This window comes from Caretta caretta, chromosome 6, assembly GCF_965140235.1.
Source record: "Caretta caretta isolate rCarCar2 chromosome 6, rCarCar1.hap1, whole genome shotgun sequence".
Classification (NCBI taxonomy): domain Eukaryota; kingdom Metazoa; phylum Chordata; order Testudines; family Cheloniidae; genus Caretta; species Caretta caretta.
Genome location: NC_134211.1, coordinates 24,242,435 through 24,269,042, shown reverse-complemented (window position 1 = coordinate 24,269,042; position 26,608 = coordinate 24,242,435). Strand labels below are relative to the sequence as shown.

Below are 26,608 nucleotides of genomic sequence, written 5' to 3'. Positions count from 1 at the left end.
ATCAAGTCAAAAGTGAGTAAGACAGTACTACTCCACTTACTTAATTTCCAGTTGCTCAAGCACTGCCTATTTAGGGAAGTTTGATCCAGTTTGCTTGATCCAGATACATTCCACCACAAGTTTTTGGGTTCCATGTAGGACTTACTAGATGAAAACTATGGCATATTACACTGGAGGGCAGATTAGATAATCATAATAGTCCCTTCAGGGCTTAAACTCTATAAATATGGGAGTGTCAGCTAATGTAGATGGGGCAAAACCATTTTCAGCCAACTATTTTTAAATGGTTTATGGTCAGTCTTTGAAAACTGTTTCAGGAGAAGGCAGGATGGTCAGGACCTTAGTTTTTTTAGCTCCCACACCCTAAAGCAATACCATGGTATGTCTATAGACGCTGCCCTTTTTCACTTACAAAGCAGACCTGTTGTACCAGCCCTTACTACCCACTGGAGGTTATTTCCTCTGCCCCAGCTGAAAAAGCAATAGAGAAATTCCAGTCTGTAAAACAACTTTCTCCTCAATAGCTACATCTTCAGAAACGACTGGGGGAAAAAACCCTCTGCAGATCATGTGGCTCCCAGACAATGGCAAAGCTCCCGCAACAATCATCCTGGATGAATATAAGCAAACATTTTCCTCAGTTTCATTCATTCAAAAATATTGGTGTTACCCAGATCTCAGGGACAGATAGTTCCACACATCTTTTCTGCCACTGGGAGCACAGACTAATGGTCACGGGACTGAGAACCAGAAGCTCTGAGTTCTGTGCCCAGTTATGCCACCTATTGCATAAGCAAGTCACTAAACCCCTCTGGGTATGTCTACACTGCAGCTGGGAGCAAGCTTCCCAGCCCAGTAGACAGGAACGCACTAGCTCTGTTTGAGCTAGCATGCTAAAAACAGCAGTGTGGACATTGTGGCCCGGGTGGCAACACGGGCTACCCATCCAAGAACAAGCCCAGGTCCTAGCCCAAGCTGCCACCTGTGCCACAACATCCACGCTGGTGTTTTTAGTGCGCTAGCTTGAGCACAGGTAGCACATGTGTCTACCCAGTATGAGAGGCATGCTTCCAGCTGCAGCGTAGACATTCCCTCAATGACTTGGCTTCCTCAGCTGTAAAGCAGGGATAATACTGGCCTGTGCCATAGGGGTTTTGCAAAGCTTAATTAATTGTAAAATGCTTTGATGGGACAGACCACAGCAATGCAAAGTAATATTTACTTTTATTCTTACACCATTATTTTGCTCAGCCTTTTCCCTCAATGCATCTCCCTTACTATATAGCTTGATAAGTTAAAAAGGCAGCACAGGACAATGGAATGTGAACCAAAGGCTGAACTGTGTGGGATATTTCAATTGTCTCTCTGTTCTAAGCGTGCCAAAATGGTTACTCTAGGCTGTGCTTTTTCATTTCAAGTGAGAACTGTGTAATCCTGTCTCACCCAAGGGCCAACCACTCATTAGCTTTTCACACAAAGCTTTTGAGCAAGCAGGAGAGTAATAGTACAAAGCTATTTTAAAGCTGTATGACTAAGGAAGTTATTTTACAGGTTGTGGTGGTTTGTAATTCAGGGTAAAATAAATGGCAACGGGAAGGTGATCTATTGTTTGCATTTGTATTTTCACAAGAAGCTGATCATCTCTCTCAGCAACTAAACAGAATCCCTCACTCAATTGAATTGACATGCCCCATCCCTCGCACATTCACTCTGCATTCCAACATGTTACGCCATTCTGGGGTCTGTACATGACAAGAGGGGAAAGGAACCATTCTGCATCTCCGCTATGTGTTAGGGAGGCCAGCAGCTGCAGAGCTCTCTGTGCCAAGTATGGCTCTGTGCGTCATACCAGAATGTTATGATGTTGCCTTTTTCAGGCACCTCTTCTATCAAGTAATCAGTTCACTCCATGGAGAAATTATTTACTTCTACAATCAGTACTGGCCCTCTCAGGTACAGCTGCTGCCCTTCTGGCCTATCAGAGACAGCTGTCGACCTCCCAGCAACAGGGCAGTATCTGACCTCCCAGAAACCATTGCTGACCATTTGGCATACTATGGGACATTGGGGTGCACTGAGGCAAGCATGGTTTGTGACCTCAACATGGGACCAAGAGTCAGATAGTTCTCAGTTCTATTCCCAGTTCTGCCACCAACGTGCTATGCACCCCAGGCAGGTCTGAATCTATTTTCTAATCTGTAAAATAACATTTCTGTGAGATTTTCACTCAGTATTTTATTAACTTTATCTTCACTCGGATTGGAAAATTCTCCTTTGTGGGGTTTAGCTGCTGGGTATCTGCTACAATGTGCAAGGGCCAGTTTTATACAGACTCATAGCACCAGATCCTGGCCCCTATTCCTTCCCATTTGTGCCAGCCCTGCAGTGCAAAAGGGGCAAAAAGCTGGCTTAAACAGCCAGATAGGGAGTCTTCTTACACAGGGGAACCCCTGGGTGGCAAGGGGCCACCACAGCAAATCCCCCAGCATAGGGTATGCTCTGGACTGCAGCATACTATCGTCATCCTGGGCTGTTACTGCTGGTGCAAGTCATCCTCAGGCAAGCCATCCTCAGGCTACTCTAACTTGCATTGCGGGCCTATCCTGCCCTGACTACTCGGAGAACCAGGAATTGGGCAGGGCAGAAAGGCTGAAGGTTAGAGTATCATGGCTAAGCCAGGTACCTGTTGCTATTATGTCTAGCTCTTATAGACAAAGAACAACCCCAGTTAACCGAAGCTGAGTCATACCTTCCTATGACTATACTATACTCTTCACAGTGAAGAGCTGCTCGGCTCTTTGGTTAATGCTGGTTGACCAGTGACGAGGAAAGAGGTAGTAAAGAACACCAGCCGGCTTCCCCAAAGCCAGCTGGCAGCATGGGGGTGGCTCCGCTCCAGCTCTCCCAAACCCATGGTACAGGAGGAGGCAGATCGGCAGATCCCTAGCTCAGTACACCAGCTGGCTTCCACATGTATTATTTAGCATTCATGCTGCAGTAGCAACTGGATACCCCCAACAGGATCGGGTCCACATTGTGCTGGGAGCTGTACAAACACACAATAAAAGACAGTCCCTCACACAAGTGCTTACAGTCTAAGACTGGGGTTATGCTAGTCTGAGCATAGCCCCTTTAAACCAAACTGGTCTGGAAATTCAGCCACTCTATTCTAAAATTGTAGGCCATCTCCTGACTTACACAAGGTTTCAGGTGTCACTAGAGATCTTCGGCACTGCTGGGTTTGTCACATATGCTGGCCATAAAAACTAATTCAGATGGACCTTGTATTTTTCCACGTCTACTACAGTAGCTCTGTTAGCAATTCCATGATAACACCTCCCTTCTCAGAGTAACAGCCGTGTTAGTCTGTATTTGCAAAAAGAAAAGGAGTACTTGTGGCACCTTAGAGACTAACCCATAAATAAATTGGTTAGTCTCTAAGGTGCCACAAGTACACCTCCCTTCTCATTTCCCCCCTCCAAGAGCATCTCTCTGTTTAAGCATTGGTTGGCAGATCATGATGCACTCTAAATCTCTTTCTTGGATGTTGTACAAGGAGGGGGTGGGGTATTCACTGGTGTTGTAAGGAACCAACCACAGGAATCAGACTGTCATGCAGGGGACAGGCAGCTAATGAACAGGACGGAGTGCATAAAATCTTATTTGGATGGCTTCTCTGGTGAACAGCTGTCTCCTTGTAAACATCTTGCTAGCTGTCCAGTCTGCACAGAGACAGTCAAAGGAGAGTGCCTGGGTAGAGGGAGAAGGGTGTTGAAGGAGGGAGTTCATTCATTGCACAGCCAAGAGCTTCAAGTGGCAGAACTCAACAGCAGGAGAAACTTGAGCTGAAAGTTTGATCTCTCACATGATGGAAAGGAGGAGATTTGTATGTCTAGTGGCCAACCGAGAGAAACGAGAGAGTGCTGAGGGCGGCACAGCTTCCTTTCCAAAGGCCTCAGTAGTACAGTTACTCTAGCTGCTGAAAAGCAGCCTCCCTTTTGACATACAAGCAGAGCACATTACCTGGCGAAGAGGAGAGAAGGAAAGGATACGTCCTCACCACAGCAAAGAGAAAAGGCAGGAACACAAGACAATGGAAGAATCTGAACACAGCGGCCCTATACTAGAAGCACTTTGCTGGTATAACAGCTGGCAGACCCTCTTATCATAGATGCAGCTATAGCAGCAAGAAAGTGCTTTGTGCCAGCATAGTTTACACCGGATCTGTGAGCGAAAATAAACTATGTTGGCAAAAGCATTTTATGTCAGTGTAACCGCACCTTCCCTAGGGCTTGTGCCAGAATAGCTATCTCATAAAAAAAATCCTCCTCCTATCTGACATTGTTATGCCAGCCGAAGTTTCCAGTGTGCACTTGTCCTAAGAATCAACTACTTATGTCATGTATCAGCATTCAGGGAGAATCATATTCACTAGTTCCTGAAAACCTTTGTGGACTATATAAATGTGTATATAGATGTGTATCCATCTTGTGTAGCCTCCTTCTCCAACATTAAAAGCCCCACAACACCAGAATGTATTAAACATTAAGGTGTACTGAAATTAGATCACAGCTACATCCCCAAGCAGAAAAAGTCACTGGAAGTAACTACAGCATAGTATCCTGTGATCAAAGCATTAGTCTACTTGACAAGGATGGAAACTGGTGCTCTGAAGCCCATGTAACCAATCCACTGGTTAGCTAGAGCAGCCAGTCCATGTTATATTGTCCCATCAGTATAACATCCACCCAGCTCATTCTTTATGCAATCTATTCAATGCACACTACAATTAACGTTGGACAGTGACATTTCTGATACTGGTACTCAAATGACCTGCAGGAGGCAGTGGGTAAGGAGAGTGGGAGTAGAGGTCTGCTTAGGCCTTTAAATTTAAGCCCGACCTATACCTGAACTGGACCCAAGCCCACCCGACCCGAGCCTGAGAGGGTTTAGTCATTTTCCAACCTAACCCTGAATCTTTCACCCCAAACTTGAATCACTGCTGCCCCTGCCTCCTGCCCATGGGGTTGGCACAGTAGTGGCTGCATGCCCCGTTCCTGCCAGCCACCAGCCACCACTGCACTATGGCGGAGAGAGAGGCACTGCCCCTCATCAGCACACTCTCTCTGCAGCACGTACAGAGTGCAGTGAGATGGCAACAGCCACCAGCAGTGGGGCATAAAGCAGCTGCCACACCAACCTCACAGGCGGGAGAAGGTCATCAGAGACGACCTGACCTGACCCCAAGAGGGTTGGGTTGTTTTCTGACCTGCCTCAAACCTGACCCTTGTAGTTAGGTTCCGTTGATTTAGGTCAAGTTGCAGGGCTCTAAGTGGGAGGGGATGGGTGACACACTCATCCAGCCAACGAGAACTGCCAGTGAGTCTGTATTTATGAGGTCCAGAGCCTTTATAAGAAAGATCTGAAATGCTGTCTTTTTATTTTTATTTCTCTTTTGTGCCGTTTTGTCACAGTTATGCACAGATAGGCTGCTCGAAATAAACCCTATGTCATAGGGAGAGAAAGACGCAGGTTCTGCTGATTAAAATCCATCAGAAAGGCATAAAGAAAGGCAGCTGCCTTGTTCCATCAAAGTCCAAACCAGTCGGTGACTCCTCCTCGCCTGGGGTCAGCTGTCTGCCTCTGTCTCTCGTTCTCCATAAATTGCTTCTGGATGTCTTCAACAGAGCCAGGTTCTGGGGTTTCTTCTTTCTCTGGAAATAAGTTTGGGAACTGAAAGGTTTGTCCCTGACCCTAAAGAGAGAGAACAAATGGTAAGATACACATTCCAACCTCTCTCTGAAGTAGCTGTGATGTACATACTTACAGCTACATCTGAAGACCTCCCCAGAAGCTTCAGCTGGTGAAGAATGCTACTTCCCATCTCCCAAGCAGGACAGGGCCCTACACACACCAACAGCGCATACTCTGCACTGGTTTCCTATTCTCTTCTATGTGCAAATCCAGGTGTTGGCAACTATCTTCAAGGCATGAATGCTCAGGAGATGACTATCTGAGATCCATCTCTTATATTATACCACAGTGCATCAACTAAGAGGTGTTTGTATTAGCTCCTAAGATAAGATCAAGGCTACTGGCAGGGAGCAGTTCTGCCAAAGTCCCAACTTCAGTGAACCATGTAAAGACCATTTATTTTGTTTAGCACTTAGGTAATGGTCTGTGTTTATGGCTGGTTAATTTATAATATAAATGTTATACTTAATATGTCTAGCTATCATGGCAAGAAGTGCTACAGTTCAGTTTCAGCAATAGTCACAATGGGAGGTCGTACAGGATAGTGGATGGCAGGGGTCTCTCACCAGTTGAAACAAAGAATAGAATGTTAAACAACAGTACAGTGGAAAAAAACTGTAATATACCAACAACGTTCATGAGATAAAGTGATTAAACCTATATCAATCATTCCGCCTAACAGACAAGCTGTTGTAGTATATCACCGTCACAGGATCAATGTTTCCCGCTTGGATGGAAAATAAACATCACTTGGCCTCTAGCTTTTATCTAACAGCAGGAAACCATTATTCTGTGATAACGTTCTATCCCATTGACATTATCTCTGTTTCTGAGTATTGTTTGTACCAATCGCAACCTCTTTAAATCAACAATGCAAGCCCTGTCCATTCACTTCAGTATGAAACGCTGCATAATTAAACACACACACACAATAATATGGCAGAGAGAGAGCTGTTATAAAAACAACACTGGGGCTGTTTTAAAACTATTTGACAAATAAATGCACATTTCTCAGGGTTTTTATATGCATTTATTGCCAGTCTATAAACTGAAATTGGTTTTGCAAATTCGAGTGCATTTGTAAAAAGATGGGTAAAGGCCCATCTACACTACAAACACAACCACATCAGAGATCCAGTTACAACACAGCTCTAGATGGGAGCTTAATCACATTTCATACCAGGCTGGCATCAAGGCTCAACTCTGTTTCCAGAACACTGTTGTGTTCCCATCTACATTTCATTTTAGAACTGAAAATGTGATGTAACTGGGTCTGAGGAGAACAGTAACCATATCACTTGACACAGCTGTCCTTGTATTATTTTTTTTTATTTAGCCTTATACACTGCATGGCAATTTACAAGTGAGAGCTGATCTAAACCACAAACGTAGACAAGGAAGTTGCAAATTTGCCCCAGTTGAGCTTATCCATGCTTGAACCTACCACAAGTTCAACTAGTGCAATGAGATTCCCGGGTTGTTTCTGTAGCATACACTTCCTGGGGTTCCTAAGAGGCTATCTACACTACAAAAACAAACAGGAGATTGGGTACAGCGCAGCTGTCCTACAACAATTAAAGCACAGCTCCATTTCATAGTATAGAATTGGGTCTCATTAGTACTCCTAAACAGTGCTGAAACCATGGAGTATTGAAGCTCCTTTGCTGTAAGTACCATGAAAGTAGCTACACCATTCCCTTAGAAAATACACAGACTGGACCAGCTGTGAGCACTCTTACAGCCCATGGCTGTCCGAGACTTTAGTAGACTTCAGGCATGTGGCTAAGATCCTATCTACGCTGCACAATATTAATATGCTTTAACAAAAACAAGGGACAAACATGTTGTAACGAAATCCCCTGACACAGACCAGGTCAGCCCTAAAGCCTCATTCACACTGGGGATTAAACCATTTCAGCAGAATTGATCTGAAAACAATTCAAGCCAACATGTAGGCAGGACCTAAGCACGAGTTTTACTGATAATAATGTGGAAAGGAGTGATCTCCTGATGTAGCACAGCCATTTTGGTATGTTTCCAATACCAATATGCTTCCATTATTGGAGAATGAAGGAAAATAGTCCCTGCAGCATGTTAGTGATATCCATTGTGATTCACTAAGCATTACAAAAAGAGAATACAGAGTTATGCACAGAGGCTACAGTGGAACCAGACAAACCTTTCATCCGTTTATCAAAGTGCTCAGAGTTCCCATTTCAAGGCTGGTGAAAGTAAAATATTGAGCAGATTAAGTCTATCTGTATCTGGAGCTTTTTAATAAATAAAATCAGGGTAGATAAGTTGGCTCTTTCCAGCTCTTGTTTTGTAAAGAAATTCTGATTTTGGCTGGCAGCCAGACATGATTTCCAACAGCCAAGACATTACACCCTGGAAGTGAAGGTTTATAAATCCTAACAATACTATGCTGTAATACCATACTGTGAGACTCTAGAGTGATGAAAGCTGCATGAAAAATAGCTATTGTGCATGCTCGGTAGCTAATTTTCAAAAGCCTATTTCTGGACTTTTTCAAAACTTAAAATTTATCAGGAGGCATCAGTTTATGTAAAGGGCAGAGCGTACATTCAGACATATTTAAATTCAGTATACCGAAGGCATTAGGTGTATTGTTTGTAAATAAAATATACAAGTTGATCATTTTTTAAACTAATAGAGTAAACAATTGGCAGCCATATGATAAAAAGATTCATAAGGGAAATCCTGACCCATCAAAAGCAAAATCACCATTGACTTCAATAGGGCCACAACTTCACCTCTAAGTTCCCACGTGATGGAATACTGACTGTTACAACATGCAACTGGAAGGCATGTTTCTGGCGTTCTGTTCCTAGTACTCACAATGGTTTGCTGTGTGACCTTCTGTAAACCACTTAACCACACGGGGCTCCAAACTGCTCCTTTTGTATATTGAAGATAATGCCCAGCTCACAAGGGTGCGGTGAGATTTTGTGTCTAAAAGTGCTTTGAGATCACCGAATGAAGGGGGCTTTATAAATATATTTTATTGTTGTTGGGATAGTAAAACATGTCGGTGCTAAAAATCTAGGTATTGCAAGGATATGGGTCTTCTCACAGATGTAACTGTTTTCTACAAATTATAAATTTATATGCAAGAGAGGTGCATGGTCCATTGTTTACATAAAAAAAGGAAGAAATTAATTCCCCAAATCTAATCCTTCTGTTTCAGTTTACCCTAGTATAAAATTCATTTACATAATGGCTATTGTAAGGATTAATTCATGAAATGTTGCTAAAACCTTTGAAGATTAAAATGCTATAATAAGTGCTAAGTCTATTTTTAGTTTACATTTCTAGCTCTTCTGGTTAGGAAGATCATTTTCAGGGTGGAAATAAAGGTTGTCTTCAGAGAGAAATATCACACCAAGAGGTACAAATTGCCTCCATTCAGCTTAATGGGCTGCTAAGTGATCATAATTAGGCCTTTAAAGTTAAGTGTTAACATTGTTAACCTTTTCACCACTGAGCCTCATGCCGGAAATATCCAGCTAATAGGCTTGTCCAGCACAAGCTAGTTATACTTGCTCTGACCTTCCATTTATTTCACAAATTTAGAAATGGAAGGGCAGCACAGAAACTGTTCTATAGGAATAATGCAACAAATGTTGAGTTTGCCAACAGCTGAAAGCTCTTTTGATTATTTGGATAATTAAGACGCTTACTACTGTCCTTCAGAATTAGGATAGAGTGATGTTTATAATGTCATCATCTAAAATATGCTGGACTCCTACAGTGTGGGACGTGGGCCAGCAGCAAAGGCAGCTCAGTTTTATAACCTAATATATTTGAATGACTCTCCTTGTGTCTTATAATAATATCTGGTATTAAAATAAAGAGTAGGGCCAAGCAGAATAGGAGACTTAACTTTAAAATCCTTTCTGTAACATAGCAGCATATGGGGAATCTTACTTTCTCCAATATTCCTCAAATACAGTGAGAAACCCTACAAACTGCTGTCATCTTTGGATGGGAGCATTTTTAAAGTGACATGTGAACTGCTAAACACATACTTGTAAGGCACTGAGGCCAAGATATATGTAGGAATATTTACAAAAAAATTCCCACTGGTGCCATCCCTTGTACAGCTGAACAGGTACTAGCCCAATGTAGACAAGACTGCTCTTCTTTTTACTACCATTTCCATTAGACTTTCTCTAAGCAGGTATAATTAAAATGGAGGTAAAAACAGATCTGGATTTCAGAGCCTTGTCTACACTTCTGCTCCACTTGCTTAGCAGAACTAGTGATAACACTGGTAGGAATATTTTTTTTTAAGTTTCCCCAATGTTGACATGGCCATAAAGTCTCTGACTGACTTTTTATGGCATCCATACCTTCATCAGAGCTAGCATTTGCCAGTTCGTTTTTCATTAAAGCAGAGAAAAAAGCTAAACCACATTTGCAGCAGCTTCTTTGCAAAGATAAATAACTTGGCTTTTATGAAAAATAAAACAGCTTAAAAGGCAGCAGCATTCCATACTAAGGACTATGAATCTGTAACATAAAACCTTCCCCCCGGAAGGTGGGAAGAGAAGAGAAGAAACAAGGCTCTAGAGTGACTCGAGACATTTTTGACCACAGCTTTGACGATTTAAGGTCATTTTTAATGGGAGAATAGTAACAACTGGACTGACAATTTATTTGGCAAGTTAGAGCCTGAGGAAAAAGAAAACCATTCCAAACCCCCAAGAAATAGAATTTAAAAGAGACTGAACAGGTATACTGTATATGATTCTTAATAACGTACCGTTCATCTTCAAAACACTTTCAGTACATTAGTATGTGCAGGTGCTATGGAAGCTGTTGTTCTCCGAAGTAGACCAGCATGACTAGTCTCTTTAAAATGAATCTGATTTCATCCAGGTAACCAGAGACTTGCTTGCGAAGGAAGTCACACTAGGAAGAGTAATGCTTCCACCTAGTGGTTGATAAGAAGGCCAACACAAAACACTCCTGACCTCTTCAATTTTCTTAACTCTTACACCATTTTAACTTGAAACCGGACTACAGAAAACACAGCTGGTAAAAATGATGGGGAAGCAAAAAACACTGACTAGTTTGACCTTAGTTGGAGTTATTACAGATGCAGCATGATTCTAATCAAAAAGGGATTTTGAAGTGCTTAGCAGAGGTTTTTCGACACTAGGAGTAGAGTTCTATTTTAACCATGGGCTCCATGGGGCCTAATGCAGACAAACCAAGTTTCAGAATTGACAGTGGGGGCATGAACTCTAGTCCACTGCTGTAAAATCAACGCTTACACAGAACTGGGAGCAAAGCGAGAGACAGACCAGAATTAGTATTTAAAAAAGAAAAAAGAAAGACACAAAGAGGAGAAATACATACGGAAGACATGAAAGTAAAGAGTACTGGGGGCCAGGAGGCAGAGCACACACAAAAGAAATAGGAGAGGGCAGGAAGAGCCTGGAAACCTAGAGGTGAGGGGAAACAGAACACACACATGATATCCTGGCTCAAGATTCACTGCATCACTTTGTAGTGCCTCGTGTTAGTACTTTACTTGTACTACCGTAGGAGCGTCCAGAAGCTCTAACTATGCATCTGGGCTCCATTTGTACAGCGCCTAGCACAGTAAAGAGCAAATAAATCATCAAAGCTGTCTCATATCATGGAATAATAAAGTATGGCATTGTTAAACGCTTGCCCCTCACAGATGTGATGTCTGTGATTGCTCCAGGTACAGATGCTTGGCCTGAGGTAAGCACACACAATACTGCTCTGAGTCTGCAATCTATTCCACAACACTGGAGAATTTTGTTTCTAATTACAGTGTAGACATCTTCGGAAGATCTATGCCTGTTTACAATCTGGCTGATCCTTCCTAAAAGCAGAGAATGTGGCTGCCAAGTCTCTCTTAGGGGACTGCATTGGCCAGAAAGTGGAGCCTGGCCAGGAAATGCAAGGAAACCATGCACCCCTAAATCCCCTCCACCCGCAAGGCTCCTTTTAAGTCTTGACTGTGGCTTAGAGACGCTTCCTCACACTGGAAGCCCTGAGAAGCATAGACAATATAGTAACACTGCCTACCCTCTCTCAGGGTAAATCTCCTCTGTATCTCAAACTATGTCTTCACTGAAAATAATAGGTGTGTTTTTACATCAATAGCTATTGCACGTTGTAAAATCCTAGTGGAGACAAGGACCTGGAGTTTTTGCCTCCATGGAAGCTAGCGGGGGGTCAACTCTATACACTCCCCAGGAGGGCTGTTACACAGTTGTACATAGCGGAATTTATTTTTATCTTGGTCTTTTTTTTAAAAAATGAATAAATTACATATAAAAACCATTAAAAGAACATTTAAGGTTGCAAAGTCAAGCACCAGAACATTAGGAAATGCCAGATTTATGGTTGACTATGCAACCTTAATTCAGTTTTCTGTGCACATAGATTACGATCCAGTCTTTAATTACATGATCATATACTATTTTTCCCACAAAACACTTGCTTCATTCAATGCACAGGATGGATGCACAAGGGAGTAGGATTACGGTTGTATGGGCAATAGTAATTCTGGCATTTCCTAAGTTTCTAATGCTTGATTTGGCAATTTTAATAATGTTCTTTTAAGGTAGTTTTTGTGAGTGTAAGTTTTAGATCAGAGAGGTTATTCCAGGAAGGGATTTGAACTATAATATGCTTGGGTTGTTAAAAAAACAAAACAAAAAAACTACCACAGTTATACAAAATATTGGGCTCCATCTCCACTGGGACACCAAGATTTTATAACCCAGTTTAGCCACAAAGCATACTTGTTAGACATGACTGAAAGCCCTCCAAGGGCAGTGCCCTAAACTCTTCCAACCATTCCAACATCCAAAGAGTTTTATTAAAATACCCCCACCTTTATTCTTTAACTTAGTAGACATTTCAGCAATCAGCCACATAAATGGTGAACCTTTCAACATGCAGAGTACAGGATCAGCATGAAACTCACTGACAGTGATACTCAATGCTACCGGCCTGGACCTTAGATTCAGGCCTCAAACAAAAAGGGATTTAAAAACTAATGGTTTGTTTGGGTGTTTCTGAACTAAACTCTTTTCATTCAGACAACCTCATCATGAGGTCTCAAGGGTGGCAGAAGTAGCAGGGAATGACACCATTAGTACAAGGAAGGCTGAAGTTGCATAAATATATAGTACAATGGACAATTCACTGAACATTATTTCTAATTATGCTGATTAGCAGACCCTACCCTCACTTCAAACACACATACATGTTTACTCACCAGCTGCACGTACGCAACCTTGTAATCTGGCTTCTTCACTTTCTGGTTCTTGTGGTTCCTTTTGTTGTTTGCACCTGTTCAAGTGAAGAGAAACTCACTTTTACTTTCCCAGAGTCACAGGCTCCCCCAACAGAAAGGCCTGATTTGAGTTTTGATTCATTTGTGAGGAAGAATTCTATCTTACATATTTATACTATTACCATAGAATCTGGGCACATCACAATGATTAAAACATATTTATCCTTTGGTAGGTGCTATTATCCCGATTTTAGACTGGGAACCGAGGCGTACTTGCTGAAGGTCACACAGGAAGCCTGTGGTGGAGCAGGAAATTGAACCCAGATCTCCGCTAGTATCCTAGCCACTAGCTCATCTTTCCTCTTTCAACAGCTATGGGGAACCAGTACTCCCAAGGAAGAAAATACTCATTTATTAAGTGGCTACAAGATCAGTGTCCCTGCTCCATGGAGCTCCCCATCTAAAGTAGGCACTCTGTAGCGCTAGTGCACAAGTGCAATTTACTGTTTCTGCTTTTGAAGAAATTACAAAATCCAAAAAGTTTAGCAATTTTTAATTTTCTAAAATATAGTGGCTGTGCTTCATTATAGCTCCCCAACTAATGACACTTTCCCACTGCCTGCTCGTCTATCTTGCACCTCCTCCCAACATACACACACAACCACCATCTCCACCAGCCAGGCTAGGATTTATGGGGAGTTGGGGTGGAGAGGTTGTCAAATTGGGCATGAATATTTTTAGAAGTTGTTTGGAAGTAAATGTGCATAAAGTCAGTATAAAGTTATTTATAAAATAAAAATTTGAAAATACAACATTTGCTCTCCCTTTAATTTACTCTCTACTTTTCTCCCCTACACATACAAATACATATCTATTTTCAGGAATTTTAGAAACATTTCTTCATGTTTTCTCTAGGAATTTTTAACTTCCCTCCTGTCTCTTCCTCCTCATGTTTCTCATATAAACTTTTTTTTTTTTAAACCCTTTTTTTTAAAATGTCCTCCCCACTGCTGGCCTTCACACACACATCCAACCAGTTCCTCTTCTCTAGATGCGAGATGCAGACTAAGAAAAACATCCAGCAACCCAACACAATTTGACCTGTCAGTCAGAACAAGTTACATTTCACTTACTTACTGCTTGAAAATGAAGCTGATGACATTTAAAAATCCTGCCCCTTACTCTGCATCACTCTTCCAATGCATTCCAGCTATGATTACAAAAGCTCCAGGGAGGGGGGCATCAGATGCAAAGGCTTTATGACACCTTTATGTACCCTAATCCAAGGGCTGTTTGGCACCAGGTCAGATCCAGGCATTAATCAGAGCAGACTATTATGGATTTTTGGGTCTAGGGACCAGGACACAACCATGACAATTATAGTGTCTGGTTGTTAGGTAAACTCAACTACTTTCGGCCTTAACTATTTCTTAATACTTTGTTTGTTTGTTTTAACTAATTTTATATAAGAATGAAGGTTGGGGTTGGCAGGTGTCTAACTTCAGAGGGGATAGATTTTATGCTCAGCAAAATGAGGATCCAACAGTACAAACCAGACGCATGAAGGTTGTATGCAGGTGCTGTGCAAGCTTTCCCCATCATATAGCTGTAATCGCATCTCACTTTTCACCTGCAAGTTCCTGCTATTCCAGTCCTGGGCTATCCTCAGAAGTCTAACAGAACCTACAGCCAACAGAATCCCTCCTGCTATTTCAATCTTGGGTCCCTACCAAACAGAGGTTGCTGATCTTGCCAAATTGTGTGAAGGTTATGTGATGTGAAATATAATAGTAGAAGGTAAGGACTGAGCAAACAGAGATACTTATTTTACCTTATCCCAAGGAAAGGGGATCCTCTGGCTCAGGAACAAAAGAAAAGGTCCTGAATTGAACAAATATGAAGACCAAATTCTACTTTCCCTAGAATAGGACAGTCTCCTCTGGGACCAGCTGAAGTTCACAAATAAAGGAGTTTAGCAAAGCCCAGGACTGGATGACCATAAAGACACAGCCGATCTTCAACATTGGAGAGGAAGATATCTCTCCACCACAGTGATGGGATCTATGCGGTGGCAGGGGGGAGAGAAATTTCACCACACCACCCTCTCAAAATACCTTACTGGAGAATCAACACTTGGGGATTAAAAAACACAGTTGTAGGCTGAAGAGGAGCTTTATTAAAAACAAAAACTTTTTAAACATCCCAAAAAGAAGTTTAGCTTCTGTACTCACCATACTGTATTCTGGTCCTCACAACAGACACTGGCACGTTATATATTTTTTCAAGGTAATTCTTAACATCCACTCTCGTCATCCTGTGCAAAGACGAAATATTTTGGAGAGGAGAGAAGAAAAGCATAAATGTTTAAACTAAATTCAAAACAGAAAAAAAATATGTATAGGCTTATCAATGCTTTAGAGCAAATATATCAACAAGTTCATTCGGCCAAGATAATTTGACTGCCACAAATATACAAACAACATAGTTCACAATGGTGCTATAAGCAACCATAGGCCACAGCAATAATAACTATCTAATCCAATGTAGTCTTAACAGTAAAAAACTCAAACGCCAGTTGTATTCAAAGAGGGTGGATGGGCTCACTCTCTCTACCCCAGTGGACAACTCTTTTGTTATCTTTGTAGAAGTCTCTAATCTCTGTAGGATCCTCTACAAACTTGTAGACTTTGCTGTGTCCAGACAGACTGGTGAACAAAAGGGTTACTGAAAACAAATGGATGAGCAATGTGACACACAGTACCCCATGTAACCGCTTACAATGACTTAAAATCTATCTTTCTATAATTAATAAACTTGTTTTATTGTCTTATCTAAACCAGTGTGCTTTCGTTGAAAGTGGTTGGGGAATCTCCACTCAGGTTCACAAAAGCACAGGCATAATCATTTTCTTTGATAAAATGACAAATTATTGATGAGCTTGCTCTGTGCAGTAGTGTGCTGGACAGTGCAAGATGCACCTTTCTGGGGTGCAAGGCTGGGGAATTTGCAGGTGTCACCCTCTATATAGTTCATGAGTGGCTAATAGAGCGTTCTTGTAACTTTGTTGGGCGTGCCTTTACATGTTAATGGCTGTGTGAGCAGAGCTTGGAGAGGCTGCTTTTCAGTAGCAAAGCAGTGTAAGAAGCACTCTGGGCTGGAGAGTGAAGGGGACACAGTGGTTCTGGTTGCACCCTGTGGGATATCAGAGCAACACCCTGCCTCTAGGAAGGGTCTCATTACAACCAATGCATTCTCCCAAGCCCCTTCCCTTGGACAAATGGAGAGTCTTCTTAACACATGAAAGAGGCGCTAGGGAAAGCTTATGCTTAAGAAGCTACGGCCTCAGAGCCTAGTGTTGTCCCTGATATAAGTTACCTCAACTGTGACACAGTGCCCAAAGCCGACTATATACAACAATCAGCTTCTCTATTCCTCAGGCAGTATTTTACAGTTATTGCTCTCAAAGCCTGTCACAATTATTGTCCATTTGTATGGATTTCCAGTGAAATCTTGTTGCTCCAAAAATGTTTATTTTTAAGTGGGACGCACTGTCAAAAATCATTATATACCTAACAGGTGCTCTTCTATAGCAGCTTTCCTCAAATAAACTTCAAGTGTTTTAAAAGTGTTAAGCCGCACAACACCCCAGTATGGAAGGCAAGGATTAAATCCAAATTATAGTTGTCAAAACTGAGGCAAAAAGAGCTTTAGTGACTTGTCCAGGGTCACAATAAATCAGTGGAAAAGGTGGGACTAGAATCCTAAACACCATAGAATCATAGAATCAAAGAATATCAGGGTTGGAAGGGACCCCAGGAGGTCATCTAGTCCAACCCCCTGCTCAAAAGCAGGACCAATCCCCAATTAAATCATCCCAGCCAGGGCTTTGTCAAGCCTGACCTTAAAAACTTCTAAGGAAGGAGATTCCACCACCTCCCTAGGCAACGCATTCCAGTGTTTCACCACCCTCCTAGTGAAAAAGTTTTTCCTAATATCCAACCTAAACCTCCCCCACTGCAACTTCAGACCATTACTCCTTGTCCAGTCCTCTTCTACCACTGAGAATAGTCTAAAACCATCCTCTCTGGAACCACCTCTCAGGTAGCTGAAAGCAGCTATCAAATCCCCCCTCATTCTTCTCTTCTGCAGGCTAAACAATCCCAGTTCCCTCAGCCTCTCCTCATAAGTCATGTGTTCCAGACCCCTAATCATTTTTGTTGCCCTTCGCTGGACTCTTTCCAATTTATCCACATCCTTCTTGTACTGTGGGGCCCAAAACTGGACACAGTACTCCAGATGAGGCCTCACCAATGTCGAATAGAGGGGGACGATCACGTCCCTCGATCTCCTCACTATGCCCCTACTTATACATCCCAAAATGCCATTGGCCTTCTTGGCAACAAGGGCACACTGCTGACTCATATCCAGCTTATCATCCACTGTCACCCCTAGGTCCTTTTCCGCAGAACTGCTGCCTAGCCATTCGGTCCCTAGTCTGTAGTTGTACACTGGGTTCTTCCATCCTAAGTGCAGGACCCTGCACTTATCCTTATTGAACCTCATCAGATTTCTTTTGGCCCAATTCTCCAATTTGTCTAGGTCCCTCTGTATCCTATCCCTGCCCTCCAGCGTATCTACCACTCCTCCCAGTTTAGTACCATCCTCCAGATCATTTATGAAGATATTGAACAAAACCGGCCCCAGGACCGACCCCTGGGGCACTCCACTTGACACCGGCTGCCAACTAGACATGGAGCCATTGATCACTACCCGTTGAGCCCGACAATCTAGCCAACTTTCTACCCACCTTATAGTGCATTCATCCAGACTCCCAACTCTTGTTCTGACCACTAATCAACATTCCTTTCCTACAGAGTGTTTCGGTATATCAAAGTATCAATGGGCAGACAATCAGTATTGTGAAGACAGGGTTATGTAACAAATACAGTTCTGTTCTCCTTGCTGGTCAACAGCTATTGGCACCAAAAAGCTACTGGCTGGCTAGCAACCCACTGAACAAGATCCTGTGACCTTGTGTCAATTAAAGGGATTATGTCTTGAAATCAAAGGAACAGATTCTTTAGGATCCTCTTTATCTGTACAGTCATCCAAGACAGGTTCTGCAGCAGCCTAACAGAGGTCCAAAAGTAGTGGTGCATACAGTGAATCTTTTGAAGTGTGTGTTTTTCTCTAGAGTGAGGGGAAGTAGTTGTGGAAAGACATCAAGTTGGACTCTTAATTTGAAAATATAAAAAAATTAGGGTATAAAACCTTGGCTTGGCTTGGCAGACAGAACTATCACTTGCCAAGTGGATTCATATGCAGGACTACACAACCACTATATGTTAAAAGCTTCAGGATCTGCAGCCATGCCACCTTAGGCTGTGATCCTGTCAGATCACATGTGCTAAGCAAGGTCAAAGTGAGTTAAATCTTTGCAGGAGAGAACTCCGAGATTACCTACATGGTGGAGAAAACTGTCAATAACTAAACAGGTGTCACTTCTTGCCTCCAAATCAGTACAGAACTATTACCAAGCATGTTGTAAAGAGACACTGTTGTTGGACGTGGCATATTTTGGGTGAGATGTAAAACTCAGCTCCTGAACACTTGTGATAACTAAAGATCTTATGTCCTTTAAATAGGTGCAGGAGTGTTCGCTTAAAGGTCCTACCTAAAATTCCCCTTGAGTTTCAGTTAGATATGGTATTCTACACATGCTGTCTGAAACTGCAATGTAGTGTTGCTATGTTTCACTCCAGAGATGCCTGCATTTGGTGAAGCAATTCCAATAACAGTATGCATTTTGGTTGGCAAATGGCTTTTGGATGCTTCACAATGAAAGATGTTATCAATAATGTAGATATTATTTCTAGTTCAAGGAGCATGCTTGCAACAGTGCGTGCAACATTCACTGCACATGGCATCCAGGCAATGGACTTATCTGCTCAAACAGTGGGCATGAAGTTTCACAACATGGGAGATTTAACAAATTCTAATTACAACCCAAGTCTACTGTAACTAACAACAACAAAATCTGACCTCAAGCCTAGTTAACTGCATTTCCAGAGATATTGTTCTTCTCATTATTTAGATTGCTATCCCTGAAGGCTTTCAAACTGAGAAGCAGATGACCCTTTCATCTACTGTTTCTCTGCTTGCACTTACTGCATAGAGACACGGAACTGTACAGTGTCTTCTGGCTGTGGCACACCAGGCCTCACCAGCGTCATGAAGAAGTTAGGTCGGAAAATCCGCAGCTGGGGGTTTCCCAGCTGGTACAGGGGGTAGCTAAAGGGGGGAAAACATCAAAGTTACTCATAAAACACTCGTGGTATTATAAAATCTTGGTTTTAATGGTTTTACTCCCCGAGTGAAATCACATACTGTACACACAGCAAAGAACATAAACCTCAGCCACAGCACTGTTTTATTTTAAACTGGCTTATTCCTTTGCCAGACAGACATGTTTTTGCACTTTAGTTTAAAAAAAACAAACAGGCAGCAGCATGTATAAAGAATAAATCATGCGCTTGGCGGCAACCCTTAATCAGCACCATATGATGATATTTCTAAAGAACAAACAAGCCCAGACACACGGCTTTAAACGAGTGTCAGGATTCAACTCTTCTCTACCATCCAAAGCAGTACACAGCATCGTTTGGGAGAGGTCCTTGCAACAGGGGAAGGGACCAAACCTGCGAGCCAGAAGCTCGCAGGCCGCTTAGGAAGGAGACAGCAAAAGGGAAGGGACGGCAGGAAAAGACGGCAGGCGGGAATTGGAGAAGGAGGCAGCGTTAGTGGGGCAGCACCAGCATGAGGGAAGAAGGGGGGGGGGGGGACGAGGGGAGGGAAGGACACAAACATACGGAGAGCTCCAGGGAGAAATCCAGGGAACAAGACCGAAGTGCCCCTGAGAGGAGGGAACTGAGCCGCTGTTGCTGGGGGAGTGGGGGGGGGGGTCCAGGGCTTGGACTAAACCCACCCCCTCCCGCGGCGGTAGCCAGACACGGGTAGGGCCCGCCCTGCGGGGCTCCGGAGCTGCCCTGGAGGCGCGGGGGCTCGGCCTGGGGGGGAGCTGTGCGAAATCTGGGCGGGGAGGCGGCTCGGGGGCGGCACGGTTACCCCCAGAGCGGAGGCGGCCTCCCTACCCCGCCGACGCGGCCTAGCCGGGAGGGGAGCCAGGAGGCGCCAGGGGCCGGGCTCGCGGCGAGCGCGCGCGGCGGGACGGGGGGGGGGGGGGTGATGCCCTGACGCGGCAGCCTCGGGACCCTTCGCGCGTGGGTGAACCACGGAGGGGGGCGGGGCCGGCTACTCACAGAACCTTTCCGCTGGCCATGGCCCCGCCGCGCGCGCAGCGTTCCCCTCCCCCCTGCGGCCGCGCCCAGTGTCCGTCCGGGCCGCTGCGGCGAGCGGGGCCCGGCGCAGGAGAGTCTCCCCGGCCGGCTCACTGCAGGCGGAGGCGGCGCTATCGCCCCCTGCAGCTCGGGAGGCCTCGCGGCACGCGAGCGTTCCGCGCCAGGGGCGCCCGTCGGGCTGGGCTAGGCTGGGGAAGGGGGCGCGTGGCCCAAGCCAGCCCCAGGGACGTAGGCGAGGTGGGATCCCACAGGGGTGCCTGGCCCCCAGCCACAGCAGGGCTTTTCAACCCCTGTTCCTGGGTGGCAGCCCCCAGCCTTCAAAAAACATCAGCCGTCAGCCCTACCCCCAAACCTCGCGAGGTTGCCTTAAAAATCGCCTTGGCTCCCTGGTTTCTGAGCCTATGGACTACACTGAGCCGGGGGGGGGGGTCCTTGCCGCTTTGCTGTGCAACCGCCAGGGCCTGAGACGCCTACTTTTAATTTAAATGGACGTCGAGATTCTCCTGATTCCAGGAGCTGGGGCTTGAAGAAAAACACCTGCTTTAGGTCCAGCCTTACAGGCATTGGAATGCAGCCCTCATAGCCTGGGGCAATGTGGCAAAATGGACTTGTTTGTTTCTTGCACAGGGAATCATCACTCACATCTTGTCCTATTAAATGTAAACCAGCTGCAACCTGCTGTCTCTGCCTATGTTTTCCCAGGCAGCAGAGTTCCAGACCTCCAGCGTCCTTCTGTGTGTGTTTGGTTACTGGGTGACGCAAATGCAGTGATGTATATTCAGATATTATTGTGTTTGATACAGTTTTTCAATCTAGATTGAAAAATTAATTTCAGTTGTCTTGTATAGGAGCAGTATTATGTGGACTAAAAACTGGATCAAAACCTTAAACAGGGCAGTGATTTAAGTACAGAGTAGATGGAAGATATATCTAATCAGGATTCCTTAGTTCAGGCTTAGGCCCAGTCTACATTTAAAAATTAGATGGTCCTAGCTATGTGGCTCAGGTTGCCATGAATGCCATATTTAGGTCGACCTATCGCACAGTGTAGATGCTGCTAGGTCAACAGAAGCTACTGCCTCTTGGAGAGGTGGATTCACAACATCAGTGGGGAAAAAAACTGTTGATATATGAAGTATCTACACTACAGTACTGCAGCTGCACACCTGCAGTGCCATAGCTGTGCTGCTATAGCAGTTGTAGTGTAGACATACCCGTAGTTAATTATCCATCACTTCCTACTCAAAGAGGGAGTAAACAGCACATTAATGAAATTCACAGTGATACTAAATTTGGAAAAGTTGCAAACCCCAGTGAGGACAGAGAAATAATACAAGGTGACCTAGATAGATTAGAAATATGGGCAGAAAATAACCCAATACGATTCACCTTGGAAAAATTCATGCAACTTTGTGCGTGGGGAAAATAGTACAATGGAAGAGATTGGCTTGTGAAGAAAGATTTAGAGACTGTGCCAAGTTTTCATGTGTAGTTTGGCTAAGAAATAACTAAAAGAGGACTGGTCAAAATCCACAGATACTTGAACATAGGACTGGAAGTGACCTCTTGGGTCATTAAGTCCAGCCCTTTGCTATTGCAGGCAACCTCATCATATAATCCTGATCGTAATTGTATCAAGTACCATCTTAACACTTGTTAGGTTGTCTGTCCCCCCTACACACACCAAGGCTGCTCCAGATCATCATTCCTCTGACTGCTCGAAATCTTCTAATTTCCAGCCTAAATTTATTCACTGCCAGTTTATACCCATTTGTTGTTGTTGTCAACCCTGTCCTTTAGCTTAAATAGCTCTTCACCCTTTCTGCTGTTTATTCCCCCGATGTATTTGTAGAGAGCAATCATAACTCCTCTCAGCCTTTGTTTTACTAGGCTAAACACATCTCTTTCTTATACTCTCCTCTTATAAGATAGGGTCTCCATTGCGCTGATCATCCTAGTGGCCCTTTTCTGCACCTGTGCCAGTTTGAATTCATCGTTTTTGAACCTGGATAGCCAGAACTGTACACCAGCATTAAAGGGTACAAACACCAGGCTAGAAGAATTACAGTGTGGAACAAAGGAGAATGGTGAGAAGTATTGGGAGACAATTAAGAAAGCAAAACAGTAGGCTAAGTGTCCAGCAGAAAATTCCACATAGTGAGATCGGTTTGATTATGAACTAGTTTCCCAATGGAAGTGGTGAAAACCCACTGTTTCGGTATAAAGACCAGTATAAACAAGTCATAGTATGAAATTTTAGTTTGTACTGACTTTGCTAGTGCTTTTTATGTAGCCTGTTGTAAAACTAGGCAAATATCTAGATGAGTTGATGTACCCCCTGGAAGACCTCTGCATACCCCTGGGGGTACCAGTACCCCTGACTGAGAACCATTGCTGTAGGGAACAGTCCTGCATTGGTCCCTGGAGATGGATTGAATGACTTAGCAGGGCTTTTCCATATCTATCCTTCGATGATTCTTGGTGTTCTTTCAACTGTCAATGGAGTTTCTGCCTATTACTGCAGCAAAAAGGAGATGAGACTATATTAGAATGATTTCTTATTAGAAAGGTGTAATTCAACAGCCTTCCTCATTTGTTAGTGAAAACTCCTTGTGAAAAAAATGTTTCCATTTCTGATCCCATTTGGGAACCTAAAATTTCATCCAACTTGGGGCACCAGAAACTCTGAAAAGTTAATGATAGTTAGAAATATATAAGGATAAAAGTTGGCCAGCACTTCTGCTTTCCCTCTTCCCCTCATGATGAACCAAACACTGGGCAAATAAAACACCCAGGAGAACTCTGACTTCTTGAATCCTTACTTTACCAAATGCATTTTATCCAGAGTGTTTTTGTGTTCCCTGGCCTCAGAGAGCATCTTTGCTGAATCACCCAGATCTGTCATATTTTAATATTAGATTTTAGATTTAAATTTAAGTTTTCATTGCCCTAATAGACGCTTCTATATAATGTTTGAATGAATTGCACTTGAACATCCTCTTGAAGTCTTTACAAAGTTGGATACAATTTTAATCTATCGGAATTGAATAGAAGAACCCGAAACAGCAGTCATGAGATATATAATTGAAGAAGGTATCGATCACACTTTATTTACAAAATCCAGAGATTCATACATAGCAATCTACGGAGCAGAAGGCTGGCATCAGGAAAACAAAGGGCACATGAAGCAGGAAAGGTGCCAGCAGGGAGTCATCTCTGTTCCACGGGAACCTCCTTCCTTTTGGTTCAGGACACTGCTGGAGTCCTTAAAAAAGGAGTAGGCAATCCAGGCTGGTGTTGTAGTTTTGCTCAAGCATGGGAGTGAAATTGATTTGTGAAGGGGTTAGGGGGAGGCTAGCAATGTTTAGCCACACCACCGGGGATGATCCTGCCTGCAGTCACCTCTTGTTTCTTTACTTCCAACGCCCTCCAACTTTGCCCTTGGCTCCTGCTTTCTTGCTGCTGTAGTACAGAAAGAAGGAAAACACATCAGTGTGACTGCTGCAGAAAAGTCCTCTGACCTTTTGACTTTTCAATCAGCTGCGACTTTGCTGAGAAGCTCTAAACCTCAAGTCAGCAGAGCAGGCTGATCAGATAGCCGGTGAATTGGATGCCACCTGCTCCAGAGCAGATGTAGCACATTCTGAGGATAGAGATATTGGTGGAAGCAGATTTTTACTTGGGGTCTTCAGAGGATGGCCAGAAAGTATAAGCATGGAGGGGTGAGAGGCTTTGCCGCTTACTGAATTGTATGCCCAGAGAGAAGGGGATTCTTGAAACTAGTGGACATGGGCCCCAAACTGCAGAGTGCAGATCCAGTTCCAGATCTGAACATTTCCCAAGTTCAGATCTGGATTATGGGTTCAGGTGCAACTCTGGAAATGGAAAGTACTTCCTCAAACAGGACTGTGCCAGTACAGTGCCCAGAGGCTCAAGTCACCTGACAGTAGAATTTTAGAAATTATTCCCATGCAAAATGATCAGAAAAATATTTAAATAAAACTAAGGCTGAATAAAAGAATTACTTTGCCATAGTAAAGGGGACTGAATTCCCCCCCCCCATACAATGCCTGGGGAATGTAAAGAATTATAAAATGTTTTAACACATGCAAAGAGATGATTCTGGTTCCCTAGAATTACATGTGTCCTCTTCTGACCCTCATTGGTACCAGTAACCCAGTCTTACTGGGGGATGTATGGATGTAGTCTCCATATGATCCTCAAGCTAAGGCTTGTAAAGCACCCTGAGGAAATGATTACCAAGTAATATCTTCTTGCATGCAGAATAGCATTTCAACATGCAATCCACTTACCCTCCTGCTGTGAAACAGATGCATGCCTGCTTCCAGGTGTGTTCCAAGTGAGAAAGTTAGTCTGGTTAGGCTCTGCACTGTGTCAGCAATGGGTCCCTGTGCAATGCACTGATTCCTTGTGCACTGCATAACCCGTACCCTTCCATCCCAAACATACACCAATAAGGCTACTTCTTGAATCAAACCACTTGCAAGCTGTTTAATCTTTTTGGTGCTAAACGGCAAAGCAAGGGTGCCGAGCAAACAATCTGTCTGGCCAGTGGAAGCAGATAGCGAATGTTGTGTTGGTTGGAATGGATGTTTCCAAGGAAGCTGCATTCGGAACACATGTTCCTCGAGGCAGCAGGGAACGGATTAAAAAGGCAACAACAGAAGGGCATATTTAGCATGGTTATATCGGCCCCAACTTACAGTGGGTTTGTTCAGGAGTAGTAGGCTTACGTACGGGAGTCTTCCATAGTGACTCATACACACATACAGTGAATACTTTACCTCTCAACCCACTTTAGAATAGAAGACAGTCTATTCCGAAAATTAACCTTTTACATGAGAGACAAGGGGTTATTGTCTGTTTACTCAGAGAATATCCTGTCTGACATATTATTAAGCTCAGTCTTCTTTAAACTCATCTCATTCTCCATTATGCTGGCTTTTGGACTGGATCAAAAATCACTGTAGGAGCTGCATGCCTAACAATCAGTTCCCCAAGTTAATATAGAGCCCTTGTCACTTCGAGTTTCACAAGGTCTAAGATGTTTCATGTTATGCCTGCCTTTAGGCTATGCTTCTGGGGGGTTATTGTTCCTTTAAAACAAAAAGGGACCATAGAAGGCTAATACACCAGGATGAAAGACTTTTACTTTAGAATGTCATGCTCTGTTTCTGATGGAGAAATGCCCCCTAATACCTGGAGGGATCCACAATCATACCTTTCCAAATGAAGTGCCATCACACCCAGAAGAACCATCTCTGGAAAGAGATGCTTCCAGGAAAAATATCACCTCTTTGGATAATTGGGAGGGTCCCTAGCATGGTAACATTTCATGTTGGTTTTTTGGTAGTGAGATCAGAAGACATAGGAGGAAGAAAACCACGCAGATGAGCCTAATCTTGCAAGGTATAATCTTGCAAGGTTCTTTGAGACCCCCATACTCCCTATGAAGCAAATACATCAAGCCCTGTGTTTGGAATCTACAGAGAACTGCACCCAAAAAAATGTTAATTTCATTTGACATTCCAGTGTGAATGGGGGGCAAGGGAAAGACTGTTTGGTCCTTGGTGATACCTATATCTTTGAGTCATTTGCATGACTGGAGCTCTTCATGGTACAGAGAAACTGCAAAGAGGAGATTTCAGCTTTTGGAGAGCTTCCCTCACCTTCTTCCCGTGACTCCTCCTCCTTGCCTTTTACTTCTCTACACACCCCTCCCTCCCCCAGCCCCTTGTCTCTGATGTATTGAGGTCTCCTGATGAAAACATGCAACAACAAAGACATGGGACTCACAAGCAGGAAAGAAATTAAATTAAAGAGGTAAGGTGGGGAAGGAAAGTGGGAGGTCATATACCAATGAAAAGAACCCACACCCCTGATCACATGACATCCATGTGACGGGGTAACCCTGGATGTCAGTTTTATTACACACCTTTCCTTGCAATCTCGGCAATCACTTCTCCATCCTGTATAAGCAAAGGCCATTTCCATTCCTGTGTTCAAAACACTTCAGCCAATACTAACAGTCACAGCTTGAGTGACTGGTGTCTGCAGCGATTGTGGGAAGGTGTGTGCGTGGGAGATGATGGTTCTTTTACATTAGGTTATGGATTCACTTCAGTTTGACCATCATTTTCTAAGGGTGGGGGCGGGTTGGAGGTTGCCC

At 43.6% G+C, this 26,608-nt stretch overlaps 2 protein-coding genes across 4 annotated transcripts in view; both read right to left on the bottom strand.

Moving 5' to 3' along the window:
• Nucleotides 1–5,416: 5,416 nt before the first annotated feature.
• Nucleotides 5,417–20,494, bottom strand: MRPL23 (mitochondrial ribosomal protein L23). Of its 2 annotated transcripts, none has more exons than XM_048855929.2 (5): nt 20,380–20,494; nt 19,229–19,351; nt 15,292–15,374; nt 13,043–13,116; nt 5,417–5,754 (listed from the first exon to the last, which is right to left on the bottom strand). In XM_048855929.2, the coding sequence occupies exons 1-5, from the start codon at nt 20,397–20,399 to the stop codon at nt 5,590–5,592; spliced, it is 465 nt and encodes a 154-aa protein (XP_048711886.1). In that variant the 5' UTR covers nt 20,400–20,494; the 3' UTR covers nt 5,417–5,589. The 2 variants fall into 2 exon arrangements, with proteins under 2 accessions (XP_048711886.1, XP_074985427.1); XM_075129326.1 differs by lacking the exon at nt 20,380–20,494 and adding an exon at nt 19,930–20,014.
• Nucleotides 20,495–23,502: 3,008 nt separating this feature from the next.
• TNNT3 (troponin T3, fast skeletal type) overlaps nt 23,503–26,608 on the bottom strand; it is a 48,436-nt gene continuing 45,330 nt past the window's right edge. For both annotated transcript variants that reach the window (XM_075129325.1, XM_075129324.1), the window contains one exon: nt 23,503–23,880. In XM_075129325.1, the coding sequence (XP_074985426.1) occupies nt 23,832–23,880 (49 nt within the window). In that variant the 3' untranslated portion in view covers nt 23,503–23,831. The remainder of the gene's footprint in view (nt 23,881–26,608) is intronic.